General features: G+C 47.2%; 1 protein-coding gene across 1 annotated transcript in view; it reads left to right on the top strand.

Moving 5' to 3' along the window:
* Positions 1–18,226, top strand: part of BCR (BCR activator of RhoGEF and GTPase) — a 93,123-nt gene that overhangs the window by 51,484 nt on the left and 23,413 nt on the right. The window contains exons 4-9 of the mRNA XM_066331238.1: positions 5,456–5,560; positions 6,066–6,251; positions 9,822–9,929; positions 11,342–11,402; positions 11,852–11,904; positions 12,252–12,392. Of these exons, the coding sequence (XP_066187335.1) occupies positions 5,456–5,560; positions 6,066–6,251; positions 9,822–9,929; positions 11,342–11,402; positions 11,852–11,904; positions 12,252–12,392 (654 nt within the window). The remainder of the gene's footprint in view (positions 1–5,455; positions 5,561–6,065; positions 6,252–9,821; positions 9,930–11,341; positions 11,403–11,851; positions 11,905–12,251; positions 12,393–18,226) is intronic.

Genomic DNA, 18,226 nt, shown 5'->3' with positions numbered 1-18,226 from the left:
TGCAGAGGTAGGAAAGGCCTTTGAGGATGCTCCCCAGCACAGGCAGGCTCAGAGATAGGCCTGGGGCTCTGTGGGGTGGGTGCAGGGCAGGCAGGGGAAAAGCAAAGCTCATTCTGCCGCCCCAGGAAATGAGGGGAGTCCCTTCGCAGGAATTTAGAATATGAGTTTTTGACAAAACAGATCTCTCCAATTCCTGCGTGTATCAAAGCAAGGGAGGCAGGAGTGCTAAAGCTGAGTGACTCCCTTTTACTGTCTGTTCTGTTTGGAGGAGAAACTGCCTGCTGCTGACAGACTTGCGGGTAGAATTTCTCTGTCCTTTTCTGCTGTGCATCCATGGTTGGTGCAGCACTGGCAGCCATTGCCTGTCCTGCGATCAGATCCTTTTGTTCCTGCTGTCTGCCAGCTCAGCAAGAGCAGGGCTGTGGCAGAGCAGGTTGTGGATTTTGCTCCTAGCTTGGTCCCAAGGGGATGGAGAGAAGCTGACCCCTGAAGCTACAGCAGTAAATGGGATTACTGCTCCTCTTGGTACTTCTCTTGCTAGCTTGTCCTTCCCCCTCCAGTGTTTCCTAATCGTTCTCCTTTCTTCCTCTCAGTATTTGAATTGGTTTGTTTGTTTTGTTTTACTGTCACTTTCCCCTCACCACCCCCAACAGATGCAGTTTTTCCTTTTTATTCTCCAATTCTTTGCTCCTTAAGGGCTCTGCCTGGATGTACAGCCCTTCCTGAGGAGAGCTGGCACACTAGTCCTGGTGTTATAAATAATGTTGGCTCCTCTCCCTGCTGCTTCCCCTCCCCACATGGAGCATGATTGGCTTGATTACAGAATTTGCCTGATTTAATATCACCAAGACAATGAGACACCTCCAGCAGAAGCTTTCAAACATATTTACACTTTATAAATCGAGCTGAATGTTTTTCTCCTTTGTAGGCTGTCAGCTTCTGTATGAGATTGTGAGCTTGGGAAACCTTGCCTTTGAACACAGTCATTGCACGGTGTATGAACACCCTGTACCAAAGGAAGAGTTAAAGTGCCTTTTATACGCCCACTTTGAATCCCTGATTCTCTTTACAGAGCTGTGCCAGCAGCAACCTCTTTGCAGAATCTTACGTAGTGTGGATTCTAGATTCTTAGTCTGTGCTCTTCTAACATTTGCAAGAAAACAATATTGCTGTTAATTTAAACAAGAACCAGGAAGCCCTGAGTTCTTTAACCAGAGTCAGGAAGAGCTGAATCTGTCTAAACCTTGGAGCTGGTGAATGTCAGCCTCGCAGTAATTGAACACAGCACACGATGCCAACCTGGTTAGTAAACTAAAGCACTTAGGCTGACAAGCTGTAAACACATTCAACCCAGCCATGGCTCAGGGCCAGCTGTGCACTGTGATATCTCCAGAGCTTCCAACCCCTCTCACTGGCCGAGGCTCAGGTTGCAAGATCACACTGTGACACAGTCTTTCGATTTTTAAGGCTTTGGAATAGCAAAAAGCTTCCCCCCTCCCCAGTTAAGAAGAGAGGAGAACACCAGGATCCTACAGGCATGAGATACCTGTGTAATTTCCTGCTTCCACCTTCCTTATTGTTTTTGTGGTTTTTAAATGTACTTCATCAGGAGTGGAAGCAGAGCACTGCTTTCTTGTTTGTTCAGATCTCCTGGGTGCTGGGTCCTCACAGCTCCCATGGCAGGGAGACAGGAATGCTCTGACTGCTGCCCTGCTACACTCCTGTAAGATTTATTCTGAAAAATGGGGACAGAGAGGTAGCCAAAAGACGGGAGGGCAGTGGAGAAAGGGTAATGGAGAAAGGCTAGGCATGGACGCTGGCATCAAAGAGCAGGGACAGTCAGAGCATGAAATACCAGTCAGACTTGTACAAGTGGCAGACAGGCTAACCAAGCTGGGTAGGAAGCATGGGATGGACTGCTGACCACCTGGCACTCCCTGCTGAGTGGTTAGTTTGCCAATACAGGCTGCTCCCACTTCCTGCTGGGAACATCCCATCTGCACTTTGCTAATAGGTGTGTTTTCCCCATCCTCTGTGGTCTGGTAGATGTGGTACCAGCTCCTCCACTTGCCACAAGCAGCTCAAAGATTTCAGACTGCTCCCTTCTTGCCAGGATAGGGGAAAGGAGTCCTCAGCCTTGGCAGGTCTCCCTGTACTGGTGGGGAGCTTGATACCAGTGCCCAGGATGTTCCCTGTTAACTGTCCTGGCTGGAGTGCAGGGGCACTGGGGCTGTTGGAGTCAGTGTTGCTCTTTGTTTCCCTTCTGTGTCAGACCGGGGCAAAGCAGAACTGCCCTTGGCCCAGGGTGCAGCGTGGCTTGGCTGCTGTGTGGGCAGGCTGGGAGGACAGTTCCAGTCTCTGCCTGCTCGCTGCTGTCCTGTGCTGGGTGAGCAGGTGAGCCTGTTCCCAGGTCTGTAAGTGAGGAATGTACCAAGTAATAAACTTACTCTTCTTCCTCCTCATTTTGGCACCAAGTGAATTTCTGAGTCTTGGAGTACATTTCATAACAAGTGTGACTTCAAAGGACCCTGAGGCTGAAGAAGCACAGGGGCTGTTTCCCAGATGTTCACTGTGCTCCAGGCAGCCCCAGCTGACGCTGTGAGCAAAGGCCTCCCTCAGCAGGAGCTCTTGTCAGGACACAGCTCCCGGGAGGGAACGGGAGCAGCAGCACAATGCACACAGCAGCTCCCTGGCGGTGCGCTGATCCCTGACACAGCGGGAGCAGGGGATCATCTTTTCACACTGGAGGAAGCTGTATGTAAATTTGAGGTACAGCGTTGGAGATCTTGTAATGTGCCCTGTGATCGTTGGATCAACTCCCCCGAGGGTTTCTTGAGCAATTGCTGTGCAGAGCATGAGGCAGCCAGGCCCTGCCCTGTGTCCTGGCTGGCTGTGGCCGAGGCTGGACTTCTGCGTGCATCACACTTGGAAAAATGCCCCCATTAAAACAGGGTAAGGACAAAACTGTGCGCAGTGCCCTCGTGGTAATGGCCAGGAAGGAAGGCCTGCAGTGTGTCCTGGGAGATGTTTGTCTCTCTGAAAGCTCATCTCTTTTAACGGGAGGAAATTAACATTCCGGCAGAAAAGGCCGTCTCCGTCAGCTGACGGTGCCCAGCGAGAGCTGGCTTGTAAATTAAAGCTTTTACTGGTGAAGAGGAAAACTGTTCTCAGTGCTATAAGGAAAACTGTTGTGCCACTGTCGTGATGGGCAAGTTTAAGCAATTTAAAGAACTTGTCATTGTGTGCTGCTCTTTACAGATGTTACAAACATACCCAGCTGGTTTTTAAATCCTCACCTCCTCCAAGAGAACCTGTTAAAGATAGTTATAGTGCTGTGTCAATATTGACCAGTTACCTCATCCTCAGCAATGCGGATTTCGGAGCACTGTTAGTTTTTCTCAATGCTTCTTTGTGTAGCTGCACTTTTTCTTTTTTAAGTGTTGTAAGAAATCTTTGGAAACCAAAAGCAATTGTGTTTTTCTTGCACCAGGGCTGCCACATCTCTTCCTCTTTGGATGAAGGCAATCATTGTTAACCATCTTGGAGCTGCCTGTCTTGATTATGTGTGTGTACCATGCTTTACAAAATGGTCCATGAGCTGGACATCCAGGCACCCCTTGCACAGAAACCATAAGGAATGGTTAAAGCCATGTTCAACATTTCTGTGCCAGTCACACAGGTGCTCCATGGATGCACAGTCTGGGGCAGTGTTCATTTTACCATGTAGTTTGTCACTTGTGTTTTTCTGAAGTCTTCTGAACATTGACTGGTGAATTACAAATGGCTGCCTTCTTTGAGATGCCCTTTCGAGATTTCAAAAGGCCCTGTGGTTCTTACTAAATGTCACTGAAAGGTGGGATGCAAATAGAAGTTCTTCTTTCCCTATAGTACCTAATGTGTGTGTAAATCTTACTCATTTCCTTAGAACAGCTTCTGTCTGCCACTTTTATTTAAGAGATGGTGGTGGTATTTGACACCTCACAAAATTTTTATGAAGTAGTTGCTGCAAATCTTTTAGGCTAGAATATAGCTTGTGAAATTTAATGAAACCGTTCAAAAAATCAGGATGGTTATTGATGAGACAGAATCCAGAAATATCTGGGAGCGTGAGGATCTGTTTCTTTCTTTGTGTTGTGTGTAGGCTCAAAGTCACACTCAGGATGTGATAGTTCCTGCAGACTGAATCTCCAGCCCAGGTACCTCATCTGTACATCTGCAGAGGACCCTAAACTAAGTGGAGCTTATTGGGGGGCAGCTATAGGGCTGTATATTCAGTCACTAGAGTGGAGTGTACTGCTCTGCTTCCTGATCCTCCCACTGTGAAATCAAAAGCTGAAGATTCTTCTCGTTATTAAGAGTAGGATGGAGCCCCAGAAAACCTACCCAAATCCCTTGAAAAGCATGTACCCTTTCAGAGCCAACTTCTGACTCTATTCTTAGAGACTTTTAACAACATAAAAAGGTTGCAAGAGTTTTAAAATACTATTTCTGTGAATGACAAAAATAAAAAGAACTGGGAATAGGACTCTGTGAAAGGGGGATGTTTCTTATTATTTATAACCTTCATTGCTTGACCAAATTTTTCTAGAGTTTTTGAAAACACTCAGTTTCACTTTATCAGGTTAAATGCTTTTTCAGGTAACAGTTTTGAGAGGAAGGATAATTGAAATTCAACAGAAGGGATTACTCCTTCTCTTAACACTTCATGCTAGTCTTCCCCATTAGCCCTTGAATGTAGTTATGTGGGGCTTTTTCCCTCCTCTTTCTTCAGTTGTTATGGTTAAGAACTCCTTCATGGAATCCCAATAAGAAAATCAGTGTGTGCATTCCAAGCCATGCTGATTATTGCATCCTCTCACTAAAAATAGACACTGTACAAGCTGGCACTGAAAAATAATTTAGGGACTAGTAGAGAGTGGGAGGAAGAGCAGCCCTGTGGAGCCAGGTCAGGCCGTGACTGTGGTGTGTTTGTGCACACCTGGGGAGGTGCAAAGGAGTGATCCTGTCTGCTCACAGAAACACAGCTTTGGAGAGCTCCCGTGGAAGGAGGGAGGCATTGCACAGAACAAGGGCCCCAACATTTGTTTAGGAGGATGAATTCTGAGTTTTTAAGTTCCATGTTTTGAATTCTGTTAACAGGTCTGGGCACCTGATTGAGACACCACAGTTGGATGACTAAAGCTGAAAGTTGTAAATAATCTAAGTGGTATCAGTTGCTGGTAAATAAAAATTTCTTTAATGTTTTATGTTGCCGTATTTCTGGAAACAAGAAGCTGAGCACAGGTGGATGTTTTTTTTTGCTTTTAGTCTGAAAGTAAATTAAAAAAACAAGTGTGCTTTGGTCAACTGAATGGTCTTTTATTCTCCATGCTCATTCTTGGGGTTTTTTCTTACGCTCCCTGCAATGCACTCTTCATTTCTTAAATGTTTTTTCTCCTAAACAACTTCTTTGTAGAGTGAGCCAGACCTGGAGAAAGGCCTGGAGATGAGAAAATGGGTCCTGTCAGGAATCCTAGCCAGTGAGGAAACCTACCTGAGCCACCTGGAGGCCCTGCTGCTGGTAAGGCTGGGGACAGATGCCGGTTCAAACACTGGTACTTGAATTTTCTCTACTGCTTCTATCCAGAGTTTCCCTGAACTTCACACGGGTTACAAGTTGTTGGGTGCAAAAGGTACCTGTTACTCCTCCAGCAGAGAGAGAGGCTTAAAGGAAGGACTGGATGTAGCAGAGTTTAGGAGTTGTTAACGGGGCCGTATCCAAGAGCTTTGTCTTTAAGAATCCTGTGCTAATTATTACACGTTGCTGTACAGTTGGACAGAGATGAGGGAAATGGAGTGCAAAGGGATTTTAATTGCAGCATTGATATCCAGGGAAAATCCAGCTACCAGGGGTGGCTGATCCCCATGAGAGAACGTGTTCATGTCTAGCTTTCAGGAGCTGTGTGAATGCAAATCTCACTTTTCATTAGGAGGAAAAATAACTCTATAGAGGAATGTGTTGCAGTGTGGCAAAGGTGAATGTTCATGGTTTGCATGAGAATGATTTCCTTCTTTCCTCATTTCAGCCTATGAAGCCTTTGAAAGCCGCTGCCACCACCTCCCAGCCCGTGCTGACCAGTCAGCAGATTGAGACAATATTCTTCAAAGTGCCTGAGCTCTATGAGATCCACAAAGAGTTCTATGATGGGCTCTTTCCCCGAGTGCAGCAGTGGAGTCACCAGCAACGTGTCGGGGACCTCTTCCAAAAGCTGGTGAGTCAGCTGCCATCACCAAAGGTGCTGCTACCCCTCACCCATCTCACAGGAGCTGCAGGTTCCCTTTGGTGACTGCAGAGGCCAAAGGGATCAAAGTCTGTGGCTGGAATAGATGAGAGGTTTCTCACCTCCTCACTTTGCCACTGCACTGGAGGCCCTACAGCAAAAAAACGGCTCTTTCATTGTCTTTAATTAAAGACTGCAGCAAGCTGTGGTGGTAAAATAAATACAGTTTCACATAAATGTTGAATCTCCAGGGTTTCTGCAGAGTCCTCAAAGCATTTCCTTTAGATGGAGATGGGAGAGTGGCAGTATTACAAAGTGAACTTCTTAACACCAGCAGTGAAGTGCTCCTCGTTACTGTTGAACTCCCTCACACTCTCTCTCTGGTACTTTGCTCTGCCTGGGGCTGATTTATGGACATCACCATTGGCTTTACTTTTCTGCCACTGTCCTGGCCTTTCTGTTCCCCTTGCTGTTATGCTGATGCAGTCAACCTGCAGCTCAAAGTCCTCCAAGCAACCTCAACAAAATTCTCTGAGTGCAGAAAAGGACAAAGACATATACAGCATATTCCTGAGGCTGAATTAAAATTGCTGAGTTTCTGAGCCAGATGACAAATTGTTTGCATTCTAGGAGGTTTTTTTGGCCCCTTTAGCCTCTCCCCTAGCATGTGCAGAGAGCAAAGGATTAAAGGAGCTGTTTTTTCCTTTTTAGAAAAGAAAAGAAGCTCTGCATTCCTGAGGTGCCTCTGGTTCTCAGGGTAGGAGTGACATTCCAGTGAGGGGTTTATTGGCTGGGGAGTGTGCTTTACCAGGGTCCATCAATTGTTAGCAGCTGTGTAGGCCAGCATCAGCCCCATCCCCTATGGAGCAGGGGGAGCTGGCCTGGAAGATGATGTTTTCTGTACGTGCCAGCAGCTCAAGATGAAAATACAGGAATCTGCTTTTCACTGCCAGCGTGTTTTTGCCAGGAGGGGTCAAGTTGGTGCCTTGGTGAATAGTTCATGGTATGCAATTTGAGCAGCTGGTTTGAGAGGACAAACCCAGCTGCTGCTGCATGCTGAAGCAGACACAGGCTGCTGGAGGTGGCAGCCTCACAAACTGCCCTGGACATGTGGTGCATCAGTGGGAATAGCACTAATTGGAGAAGACCTGAATGTATTCCTTGGCAGGGCCGTCCAGCAACTCTCTACTCACTGCACAGCTACTTAGCTTTTGTTTCAGACCATTTCTTGTTGCTGCTGATCTCAGGTGCAAGAGTTCAGCCCTTCCTTTGCTCTTATGTTTCCCTGATTTTTCTGCATTTGTGGCAGAATTGTTGATTTTGTTGGATTGGCATTGGAAACAAAGGAACAAATTGCCCTGGTGCAGGAGGCTTTGAGCTGGCATAGCAGTTTCAGTTTGGGTGGTACAGCAGTGGTGGGAATTGCAAACTCTTTCCTGAAGGAGATAAAGCTAATAATTCTTGGCAGGCACTGGGAAGCAACTAGATGAGAGAGACAGCAAGAACATCAGGCTTTATAAGGCATCTACACTGGATATACATCAAATCTTTTGGTGCAGACTGTTTACTCGTGGTCATGTCATGCAGTCTGATGATAAACACTGAAATATCCAGATGTCCCTGGGGACATTATTTTTCTGTACTGTCATGCAAAAACCAGCACAGTAGATTGAAGTCACAGATAGTGGAGGCAAAGAGTTTTAGAATTCTGTGTGTTCTGGCACAAAGTACAATCTATTTGCAACATCAAATTGACCATTATTGCACCTTTTCCTGATGAGAAAAACAAAAGATGCCAGGCATGTGGGAGTGAAATACGCTTCTCATTTTGGGGGAATATATTGTACATTTTTATATAGCTAGAAAGGAAACTCTTTAGAGCTGTTTTTAGAAATGATGAAATAGTTAGCAAACATCCTCACTGATAGGCCTCAGAAACAGAAAAAGCTAAGTCCAAAAGCCAGCCATTTCTACCAACTCTTGTTTCATTTTCCGTGGGTTCTTTTTAATTGAAAAAAAATTAAACCAGCACGAAAATGGTGTATGAACATTATTGCTGTGATTGGAAGCCCAGTTTTTAATAAAGAAGATGTCTTTGTGATGACACATTCAGAGGAGGAAAACAAAAGCTTAGAAAGACTGCTCAGGAGTAGCAGCAAATGAAAGAGCTGTATGGGAATGGAGAAACTTTAAAGCTCTACCATGTTAGCTGGCATCTTCCAAATCTGAATGGCTTAAGCCCTGCAAACGGTCAGTAATTCTGACAGGATTGTGCCTCAGTGGCAAATACAGTTTTCATTCTCTCCATGCTGGAGTCATCCCTGGTGTAAGTGAGCACAGATTTTTTCAGCTTCAGTCATAACTGTGTAATTTTGTGTAAGGGTTGAGATGGTTTCTAGTCTTTTGGTAAAATGTGACCTAGGAAGTAGCTCACTGTTTCTCAGTCCTGTTAACAGAATTTGTGCAGGGAATGTTGTGGTGAGAGTGGCTTTTTCTCTTCCATCACCTCTGGCACAAAGCTGCACAGAGAATGGGGAGCACCATGGTTATGAGAGAGAGCAGGAGAGGGAGGGAGCAGTGTGGGAGTTCCCTGCTCTGCCTCCTGCCCATCTCAGGCAGCAGGCTCAGGGAGGGTGCAGAGGTGAGTGCAGCCCCTGGCAGGGTCTCCTTGCTGCAGCCTTGCCTGCTGCACCCTTGGCTGCTGCCTGGCCCTGCAGGCTCAGGCTGCTGGGGTGTGCCCAGCCCAGCCTGGCAGCTCTGCAGCACAAAGCCAGCTCTGCACTCCAGACAGGCTTGGAGGCTACCCAGGGATTTCCCATGCTGGATCTTGTGTTCTCTGGCATGAATATGGCTGCAGTTCCTATGTCAGCAAACGGGATCAGTGCTAAGACTCTGTGATAATAATGACTTACTGCTGTACTCTGAGGCCTGTTCTGTCCTCTTCTGGACCCATTCCATATTCCTTCTGCTGGAAAAACTGCCATTTTCTGTCACCTAGTGCCCCAGTCACTGCCATCCAAACAGATTGTGCTCTAGATCTCTCTTTGGTGTTTTCAGCACTCTGCTGCCCTTATAATAATAATGCTCACTAATGCAGATCTGGGTAATATCTGGGTTTGAGTTAGTATATCCATCATGCAAAGACCAAGAAGTAGCTTACTGGGGTCACATTTGTGCTGTTGGGCTGAATCATTCCTCCCTGATTCATATGTTGTGGCAAAAAGCCAGCAGCTCCAGTTACATCAATGAGCTGCAATATTAATAGATACTAATCTGGCAGTTCAGAAGGGAAAAATAGATGTCAGAAATAAGGATGTGTCATTCTCATAGGCTTTCACATCCTTCACAAGTAAACTTGTTCAGCATTGGGTGGAACTGGGTGCATGGGGGCACCAGTGCTGGTTAGATAAAGGTGAGAGGTCAGAGATGTGGTTCTGGGCCTGCTCAGTATTCCCTGCAGTTGTTTGTGTGAAAGAAACATGACCTGATCATTGGATACCAAGACTGACCATCCCAAACTCCTTTCTTCCCCATCGTTATATTTTGTTTTGCTTCCTGCAGGCCAGCCAGCTGGGAGTGTACCGGGCCTTTGTGGATAACTATGAAGTTGCTATGGAGACAGCAGAGAAATGCTGCCAAGCCAATGCTCAGTTTGCTGAAATCTCTGAGGTAATGTCACGGTGTTCAGACACACGAGCTGTCTGGCTCTGACTAATACCCTGCCATGTCACTCCTGTCTATTCTCCAAGTACCTCTGCAGCCCTGACTTCTGGAGGAGTTCTGAGCTCCCACAGACTCCCTGCTCCAGCTCGTGTTCTTACACTGAATTGTACCTCAGGCTGGTCACAGACACAGCTTTTGTGTGCTGTCCCCACCCAGGGAATCTGGTAGAAACTGGCATTACTTTGAACTCCTCCAGCTCTGTGCCACCTTCATGCATTTCTAGAAGGGAAAGCTCTATGGGAGTTTTTCAAATGTTTCCCTTGCTAATGATGATTCTGGCTGTGGTATAAAAGCCATCCTTAATGGCTTGCACTGTGGCTGTCAGTGGGATTGCAGGCTTCACTGGCGTGGAGAGGAGAGGGTAACTCTCTCTTGAAAAAGGCAAGTGTGTCAACCATGAATCTATAATACTGTTCTTTGGCCTGCTCTGTTTTCCTCCCTGTCAGAGGAGTACCTGTCTCAAAGCGTTTTGAATATTTTTTCAGGCTTCCTAGACCATCATCTTTCCCTGCAGTGCATGGGCTCATTGGATCTTTGTATTGCAGTGATTATTTCCTGAAGAACTCAGTTGCCAGGAAAAAATGAATTTTATATGTGTGTCCTTAAAAACAATCAGATAAATCATCAGAGCTGAGTACCACCAGGGGTGTTTAGTGCTCTGAGAAAACTCCTCAGTACATTCTATATCACATGTCCCTTGAGGCTTTTATGAGAAAGAGGTAAAATATGATCTCTCAGTTTTGCTGTTTCTGACAAATAATTCTGAATCAGGCCAGTATCTCCTGTATTTGGAATGATGGTGGTGGTACTTCTGCATTTGTGTTGTGGTGAGGATTTTGGAGCTGAGCACATTAATGCAAGGCATGGCTCGTGGCAAAGAGCAGAGTCACAGACAGTGCTCCTTGGCTACTGTGGAAGAGCTGACGTGTTCAAGGTCTGTCCCCAGCTCTGAGTACAGGAATAGGAAGCATAACCTGAGGGTGTTGAATGCCAATCCTGTACTTTATTTATTGGTGCTGGGACAGTGGCTTATGGACGTCCTTATGGATGTCTTCCTTGTGCAGGTGATTTAAAAACTCCCCCATCCCTGTTGCTGTAGGTGGTTCCCTGCTTTGCTGCTTGTCTATCGACAGTGCTCCTAAGAACATTGCTTAATATTTGAGATGTGTGGGTGCCTGTGACATGGCAGTGATGGATTTACCAAGAAGGAAAGCACATTTTCCCTGTCACTTGAACTGTGATAGGGCTCTCCTTTCACATCTAGGCCTTCCCCTGGAGGAGCAGATAGTCTGTTGTGTTCCCATGTGGTATTTCAAGGTGATTGACCATCTGCTATGTGGGTTTTCTTTTTCTTTTAGAATCTAAAGGCGAGAAGCACAAAGGAATCTAAAGATCAGACGACGAAAAATTCCTTGGAAAGTGAGTGATCCGTGGAGAGGAGACTGGTCTGTCAGGACTGTATGGAGGATGTTGCCAAACCTCCACCCTCCCTTTTTCTTTTCGAATGCTGGAAGGTTATGGAGTCTCCTGGCTCTACCTGGGAAGTCAGCTCTCTTTTGCTAAGTAACAGAGCTTGTGCAAAGTAGGCTGCCTGCATGGGGAAGTTCCTGCTGGCTTCAAACCTCATCAGTGCCTTTGGGCAAAGCCAGCCCATCCACAGGGTGCTGTTGTTTTAAGAGAACATCTGCTACCCAGTGATAGCACAAATGCAACCCCAGCAGTAATGGTTTTGTGGGGGCATTTAGAGAGCCTGGTCAAGATCAGGTTCCACAGCACTTGTCTTAGGGCACATGAGTAGAAGATGCCCCATGCTAGAAGGAGCTTCCACACTCACTCTTCCTGATATTCCTGCTGCTTTGTTTCCACAGCTCTGTTGTACAAGCCAGTGGATCGAGTGACCCGCAGCACACTTGTCTTGCATGTAAGTGTCTGAAGGGGAGTTTTCAAACTTTAGGCCCCTCTTCTATTCTGTTTGACCTTCAAGTTTTCCATGGAGCTGCAGGACTGCAAAAATAAACCTGTTGAGCTTCATAAGAGCCTCTTCCCTTTACACTGCAGAGTTGGAGTCCATGGGTAGGATGCTGCTGTCTTTACAGTGATGTCACCAAGAGGTGCAGGGTATTAGTATCTTCTAGAGATAAAGCCTTGCTCTAATCTGTGTGAAGAAGCTGGAGCATCTTATCCTACAGCTCTGCTTAGGGGTGCTCGAGCCCTCCTGCCATGCAGTGCTGCCCATGACTGTGCTCTGTGTTTGTGTTCTGCTGCCAGGATTTGCTCAAGCACACTCCTGTGAGCCACCCTGACCATCCCCTGCTGCAGGATGCTCTGCGCATCTCGCAGAACTTCCTCTCCAGCATCAACGAGGAGATCACTCCTCGCCGGCAATCCATGACTGTAAAGAAGGGGGAGGTGAGTCTTCCTGCTCTTGTTATTTTCTCAGTTTCTAAATGCTGGTTATGTCTTTTCTGTAGAGCTGACTAGGAAGTTGTGCTGTTAAGCTCTTTGTTGCTAAGATACAGTTTATGCAGTGTCCTTGTTCTCTAAAGGATGTGGTACAGCTCCCTCTGTTTTCTGTTCAGAAAACAGTTTGGAAACGGAGAGGAAAGTGTGATTAGAGTTTTGTCCTTAGCATTGTTATCATCATTTGTCATATGTAATTTCTGTGATGCACATTGCCATGGATTTGTATTTTACCTGCAAACTAAAACCAAATGGGAAGCCTGGGAGGAGAAAAAGGTGCAGAGACATCAGAAATAATGAAAAATTAGGAATCCCAGAATCTTCGTTTAAACCATAAAATTAATTTTCTACATCCTTATTCTAAAGAAGAGAGTTGTAAATATGACTGGAAAGCAAAGCAAATTGAATGGGCTGGGAAAGCCAGAGAGATGATTGACTCCTAAGAAGGTAATATCACACTTCTCAGCTCTCTAAGGAGCTGGACTGCACCCAGAAAGGTCTGAGATGTGCAGATCCTTCACCTGCATGCAGTGTTGTGCAGGGAGGCCACAGAGCTTCTCTATGGTGGAGTCTGCATTCCTCAATGGCTTGATTCAGCTGCCTCATAATTCCATTAAAAAGGGATTCAGTCCCTCATAATAAAGAAAGGCCAGGACTGGCAGAAGTGTTGAGAGAGAGAAGGATGTAGGAGATTGGACACAGAGAGGTGCAGCTCAGTAAAGGTGTAAGGAGAGCTGTGGCAGCATTCCAGACACGGGCTGATCAACAGTGACCCAAATTACCCTGTACAAAACCATCTCTTACAAAGTCCAGGAGGTTGTTAAGATACCATCAACCTGCATGATTTATTCCCAAATCTTGACAGCTAAACATGCTTGCTTTTAGCTGTTAAACTGATTTTCAGCTGACAAAAGGTTTGCTGGAAGCTGCAGTTCTGGGAATTTGGTGTATTTTTCCCTGCAAGTCTTGGTCATTGCCTCATTTTGTCAACCGAGGACACCTCCAGCTGAGAAAAGAAGAGGAGGGGCCGAGCAATTGTAGGCTGAGGAGGCTGAGGTAGAAGCTCAGCCATCAGTCACCAGTGCCTCAGTGACAGGGGATGGCCTCGTTAAAGTGGCTGCTGATTGAGTCATAGCAGAAAGCGCAGGCTACAATGCCCTTCGCAGGGGAGGGAGCAGTCTGTGTTCTCTGGTTGTCTGTCAGCATCTCAGTGAGGGATGCAGGCTTTGAAATCACCTCATGCAGAATCCTAATGAGGTTCAGAGCCCAGGCAGAGGAGCAGGCTCAGGAGGATGATCCTGCTGATGGCTTTTTGGAACGGTATATTTGTCAGATCTTAGAAAGCAGGAGGGGGAGGCATGGCAGGACTGGGCTCAGCAGGCTGCTCACACTCTCACTGGTCCTGCCACGACTCCAGGTGTGATGTGGGGAGGGAGGAAGAGAATGGACCAGAGCTGTGGGTGTGCTTAGGGGGAACTGGGAACCCTCTGTGCCCTCCCTCACTGCACACAGCTTTTCCTGAGCCCAGGGAAGGAAAGGACTTGCCTTCCACTCTGGCAATCTGAGCATGAATGTTTTCTTCAGTCATTTGGCACCAAAATCCCACTTCTGTCAAAGCAGTAGCGCCCCAGTTGAACCCTCTGTGTCCTGAGAGTAGGTATGTTCACTCTCCATGTAGTAATGCAGAGACACAAATCTGCTCCCAGCTACTCTGTGTGGGTTAGTGATGGCTGTTCCTTCCTGCAAGCTGCTCAGCTTGGGGTCATAGCTGGGTTTTGTTTATGCCTGTAAATCTTTCCTTTTCTAGTTATCCTTTCCTCCCACTCGCCTTGCTGGTGCTTCCCCCGGGGTGACAGGACAGTGTGTGGATTGCATCTCCTAATTGACTGCTCTCAATGCATAATGCATTTTTTATTTTAATGAATCACCAGCATGCTTTGATGGCTTTTTTCATTATTTGCCTTCCTCCCATTGAAGTTTCCTTGGTGGAAAGGAAGGAGGGTAAAATAGCCTTTTCCCCTCATGTATTGCTTAGGTGCTGATCTCAGTTATCTTTTTTTCCAGTCTCTGCCTTTTATGTGGAATATTTTTTCCCTTTGAGTGTGTTGTGGGAAGGAATCAAATCTCCTTTGCCAGCCTCTTGCTCCAGCTCTTTTTTTCAGGATTGCTTTGAACCGGGGAAAGCAGCCAGTCACTAATCTCCCTAGTGACAAGCTGCTAAGGAGGGGAGTGCAGGTCAGGAGAGAGTACAGGCTCATCAGCACAGCGTTGTTCTCTTTTGCAGAGGTGATTCCCTGCTTTGGGAGCAGTGACTCAGCCTGCCCTGCCTGCTGGGCTCCCTGTGTGGTGCCAGGTGTCCATCCTGCACTCCAGCCCTCCAGTTCTGCTGGGCTCCAGAGGCTTTGTTCTAATCTAGACTTATGCATAGGAACTGGGAGGTTTCTGTCATGTGGTTTAATTTGCTGGGCTGGATGAGTATTTCAGGTAGTGCAAAGTGGTGGGAACAAAGGGAGTAAAATCTCTCCCCAGAAGGCCAGAAAGAGCTGCAGCAGGGAAGGCAAAATTGGTGGAGTAAGCCTGTGAACAGTTTGGTCCTTGCTGACTGCAGCAGACTTTGCTGAGGGCCGTGGTACAGAGGAGCCAGCAGAGCCTCAGCCCCAGCCTAGCAGCACAGGGGAGCCAGGGGGGCATCTCTGGCCTTTGGGGTCTGTTTCCATTCAGCTTGATCCACTGCATTCTCTTGCTCCCTTCTTTTCACCCCATCTTTCTACTTTTATAGTCCTACCTTTTTTACTGTTTTTTAACTAGTTATCTACAGGTATCCACTTTGCTAGCCCTCCAAATAACCAAGCAAATGCATGGAGAGGAAGGGACTCTTAGTAGCCCTGTACTCTGTGGCTTGGAATGTGAGTGGTGGAGAGTCACCCAGCCCTTGGGGCCATGGAAGAGGCATCTTCTTGTCACTGCTAATCTTCCTGCACCACTCTTGTCTTGGTTTAAATAGGAAACAAGGTTAAGATTCTACTGGGGATGGTGCCCTGTGGAAGAAGGAAAACAAATGCTTTGGGATGAAGGATGTGGCACTGTTACGTGCAGAAGGAGGGCAGTAAAAACCTTCTCTAGTCTTATTAACAGAGCAGCTCTGGGTACTGCCTGTTGGGTTTTTTCAGCTAAGCCCGGATGCAAATGACTGTAGTGCTTGTGTCTTTGCCTGCCAGAGGTCAAGGCTGGTGTTTCCTGCTAATTCAGTGCATTTGTGCAAAGCAGGAATTAATGAAGCAGCAAAAAATGGCAGAGTTCACTCAGGAGGTGGTGGTCCCTTTCTTGACTGCTGCTCCTCTTGTGTTCTTTACATGAGTGTTTTTCCAGGGCAGTTCAGACCAACCTGAGTGTGGTGCCTGCCACTCTGCCTTGCCCTGGCCATGTCCTCTCACCCTGTCTGAAGTGTTCAAACTGATCTTTGTGTGATCCCACAGTGGCATGGAGGGATGGAGCCTGGAGTTTTGGGTCGCTGCTGCCTGAGTGGCTTCATGTCTGGTCTCATCAGCACCAGTCCAGACACAAGGGAGCTGACAGGCAGCTTTTCCTGGGAACAAGCCCACAGATCACCTTGTGCAGCTGTACACCTTGGTCCTTGCCCTGGAGAGAAGAGGCTACTTGGAAAGCTCCTCTACTGTGTTTCTAAATGTGGCTTTAAACTGCACTCGAGGGACTATCATTGCCGTAGGCTTCTGCCTCACTTCGTAGAGGACCAAGTGTGCTAGAGAAAGGAAAGGACAAAGGACATGTGCAAGGGAGCAAAAGTGCAAGCTGAAGCCTTTGAAAAGCTGGAAGGGAAGCTCAGACACAGCCGTGCACAGCATGGGGCCTGGTGCCTAGTGCTCCTGGAGGCCTTGGGCAGATGTTGGCAATAGAGCACTCAGAAATTATCTTGGCTGCTTCACACTCTGTCTTACAGCTGGAGCCAGAGGGCTCCTGGTGACAGGAGCTTTGGGAAGAAGAAAGAGGCCATTAAAATGCTCAAAGAGCAGCCAGTTAACTCCCAAGGCAGAGCATCTCTTTTTTTTGTTGTTGTTGTTTTTTTTTTTTTTTTCCAGTCCTGGTCTTGCAACACACTTACACACACGAGGAATCATTTTCTTCCTACGCTCTGCAGAAAGCCAAACCACCTCTTCCTCACTGACATGTGCCAATACCCATCTCCTGGTTTTCCCCTCCTCCCTGTGCCTCACACGTCCCAGCCCTTCCCAGGGCTCTCACCCACGCACGCTGCAGGCCTCTGCTGTCACCACATCGGATGAGCTCTTTCCTCGGCACACAACGGGGAGATGGCCTTTTGTGCAGCTGTGGGGCTGCTCGGGTAGGATTTTAAATTCCACTTCTTGTAACGTGTCTCAGACAAGCTGGCCACACTTCCTGGAGTTAATCAGTCTGTGACAGCAGCAGGATTTATCATATGCAAACAGCACAAAAACACTGTAGGATGAATAGATGAGCACACAGGTAGTCGTGAGCTTGGTAGCAGAGGAGGGGAAGATGCTCAGTGACAGAGGTAAGAGGAGGAGGAGGAGGACAGCAATAGGCAATCCAAAGAGGATAACCAAGCTCTGGAAAAGGTACAGGAGAGCTCTTTTGTTCAGAGCACTGAGGTGGGTGGGAGAAGAAGCAGATGAAAACATGCAAAGAAAAGCTGGGCCTGGAAAAGAGACATGGAACTTATATTGCACCTGTACAAGAGCTTTGCAAGAGCCACTGAAGTTAACAGCACAGACCTCATGTGAAAAATCAAAGATGATCCTAATTCACTCTGTTATGATACAAAATCAAGGCTTTCCTCCCACATTTCCTGGAACATCTTTCTGAAGCTGAGCTGAATTCCTGTGCTGGACACCTGACAGTCTTGAGGGCTGTCTGTGCAACAGACTTTCTGCCACTTTCCTGCCACTGTCACCCTAATCTTGAGTTCTCTTGGATGTTTATTTGGTGTTTCTGTAGTCAGTGTTGTTTCAGGGTATTTTAGGACATCTTTAGCACTTTTGGTTTCTTTAACAAACAGAGTAACTCTGGGAACAAGGTAGAGGGATGGTTTCCCACATGAGAGCTGTTATATGGCACGTACAGCAGGCTCACCCATCCAAAAACCCCTTGTGTTTCAGGAGACCCCATTTAACAGTAGGGCACAAAAGAACTAGCTGTTGAGTGGGAGGAGTTGACTTTTAGTGATGGTTCCAGAGCCACAGAGCTGAGGTGGCACAGGCCTATGAGTGGCACAAGCCCTGTCTGAGGGGGCTGCTGGCTCCCCCAGGGTGGGAGAGGATGGGCTGACTCATGTCAGGAGGTCCAGGAAGGTGCCCTTTGCTCCCACACTGCGGTTTGGCAGGGATCTGGTAAGCCATTGGGAAATCCTTTTATTGTTTCCCTCTGACCTGCTGAACCTCCCAGCAAGATGACTCATTTGCAGCAAAGGATGTGCCCCTTTGCTGGAAGTGCCCCTCCTCAGCCCCACGGATGCTGAGCAGCCAGGGGCATGCCTGTTTTGCCCAGCCCTAATGAAAGTTCTCTTTTCCAAGAAAAGCTGGTAGTGAGGAGAGATTTCCTGACTTGATCCACAAATGTTTTCTCCTGTACTCTCCTCTCCAGATGCTTGGTTGCTCTTGTGGCAATTCACCCCTGCTCCTTGCTGGAGGTTGACCTTCCCAACTAGCTCCCATGAGCAAGAAGAAGAATGAAGGGTTCTGGGAAGCTCCGTGTTTCCCTCTGACTGACTGGAATATATCTCTTTC

This window comes from Sylvia atricapilla, chromosome 17 (genome assembly GCF_009819655.1).
Source record: "Sylvia atricapilla isolate bSylAtr1 chromosome 17, bSylAtr1.pri, whole genome shotgun sequence".
Classification (NCBI taxonomy): domain Eukaryota; kingdom Metazoa; phylum Chordata; class Aves; order Passeriformes; family Sylviidae; genus Sylvia; species Sylvia atricapilla.
This window is presented reverse-complemented; position numbering and strand designations above follow the sequence as displayed.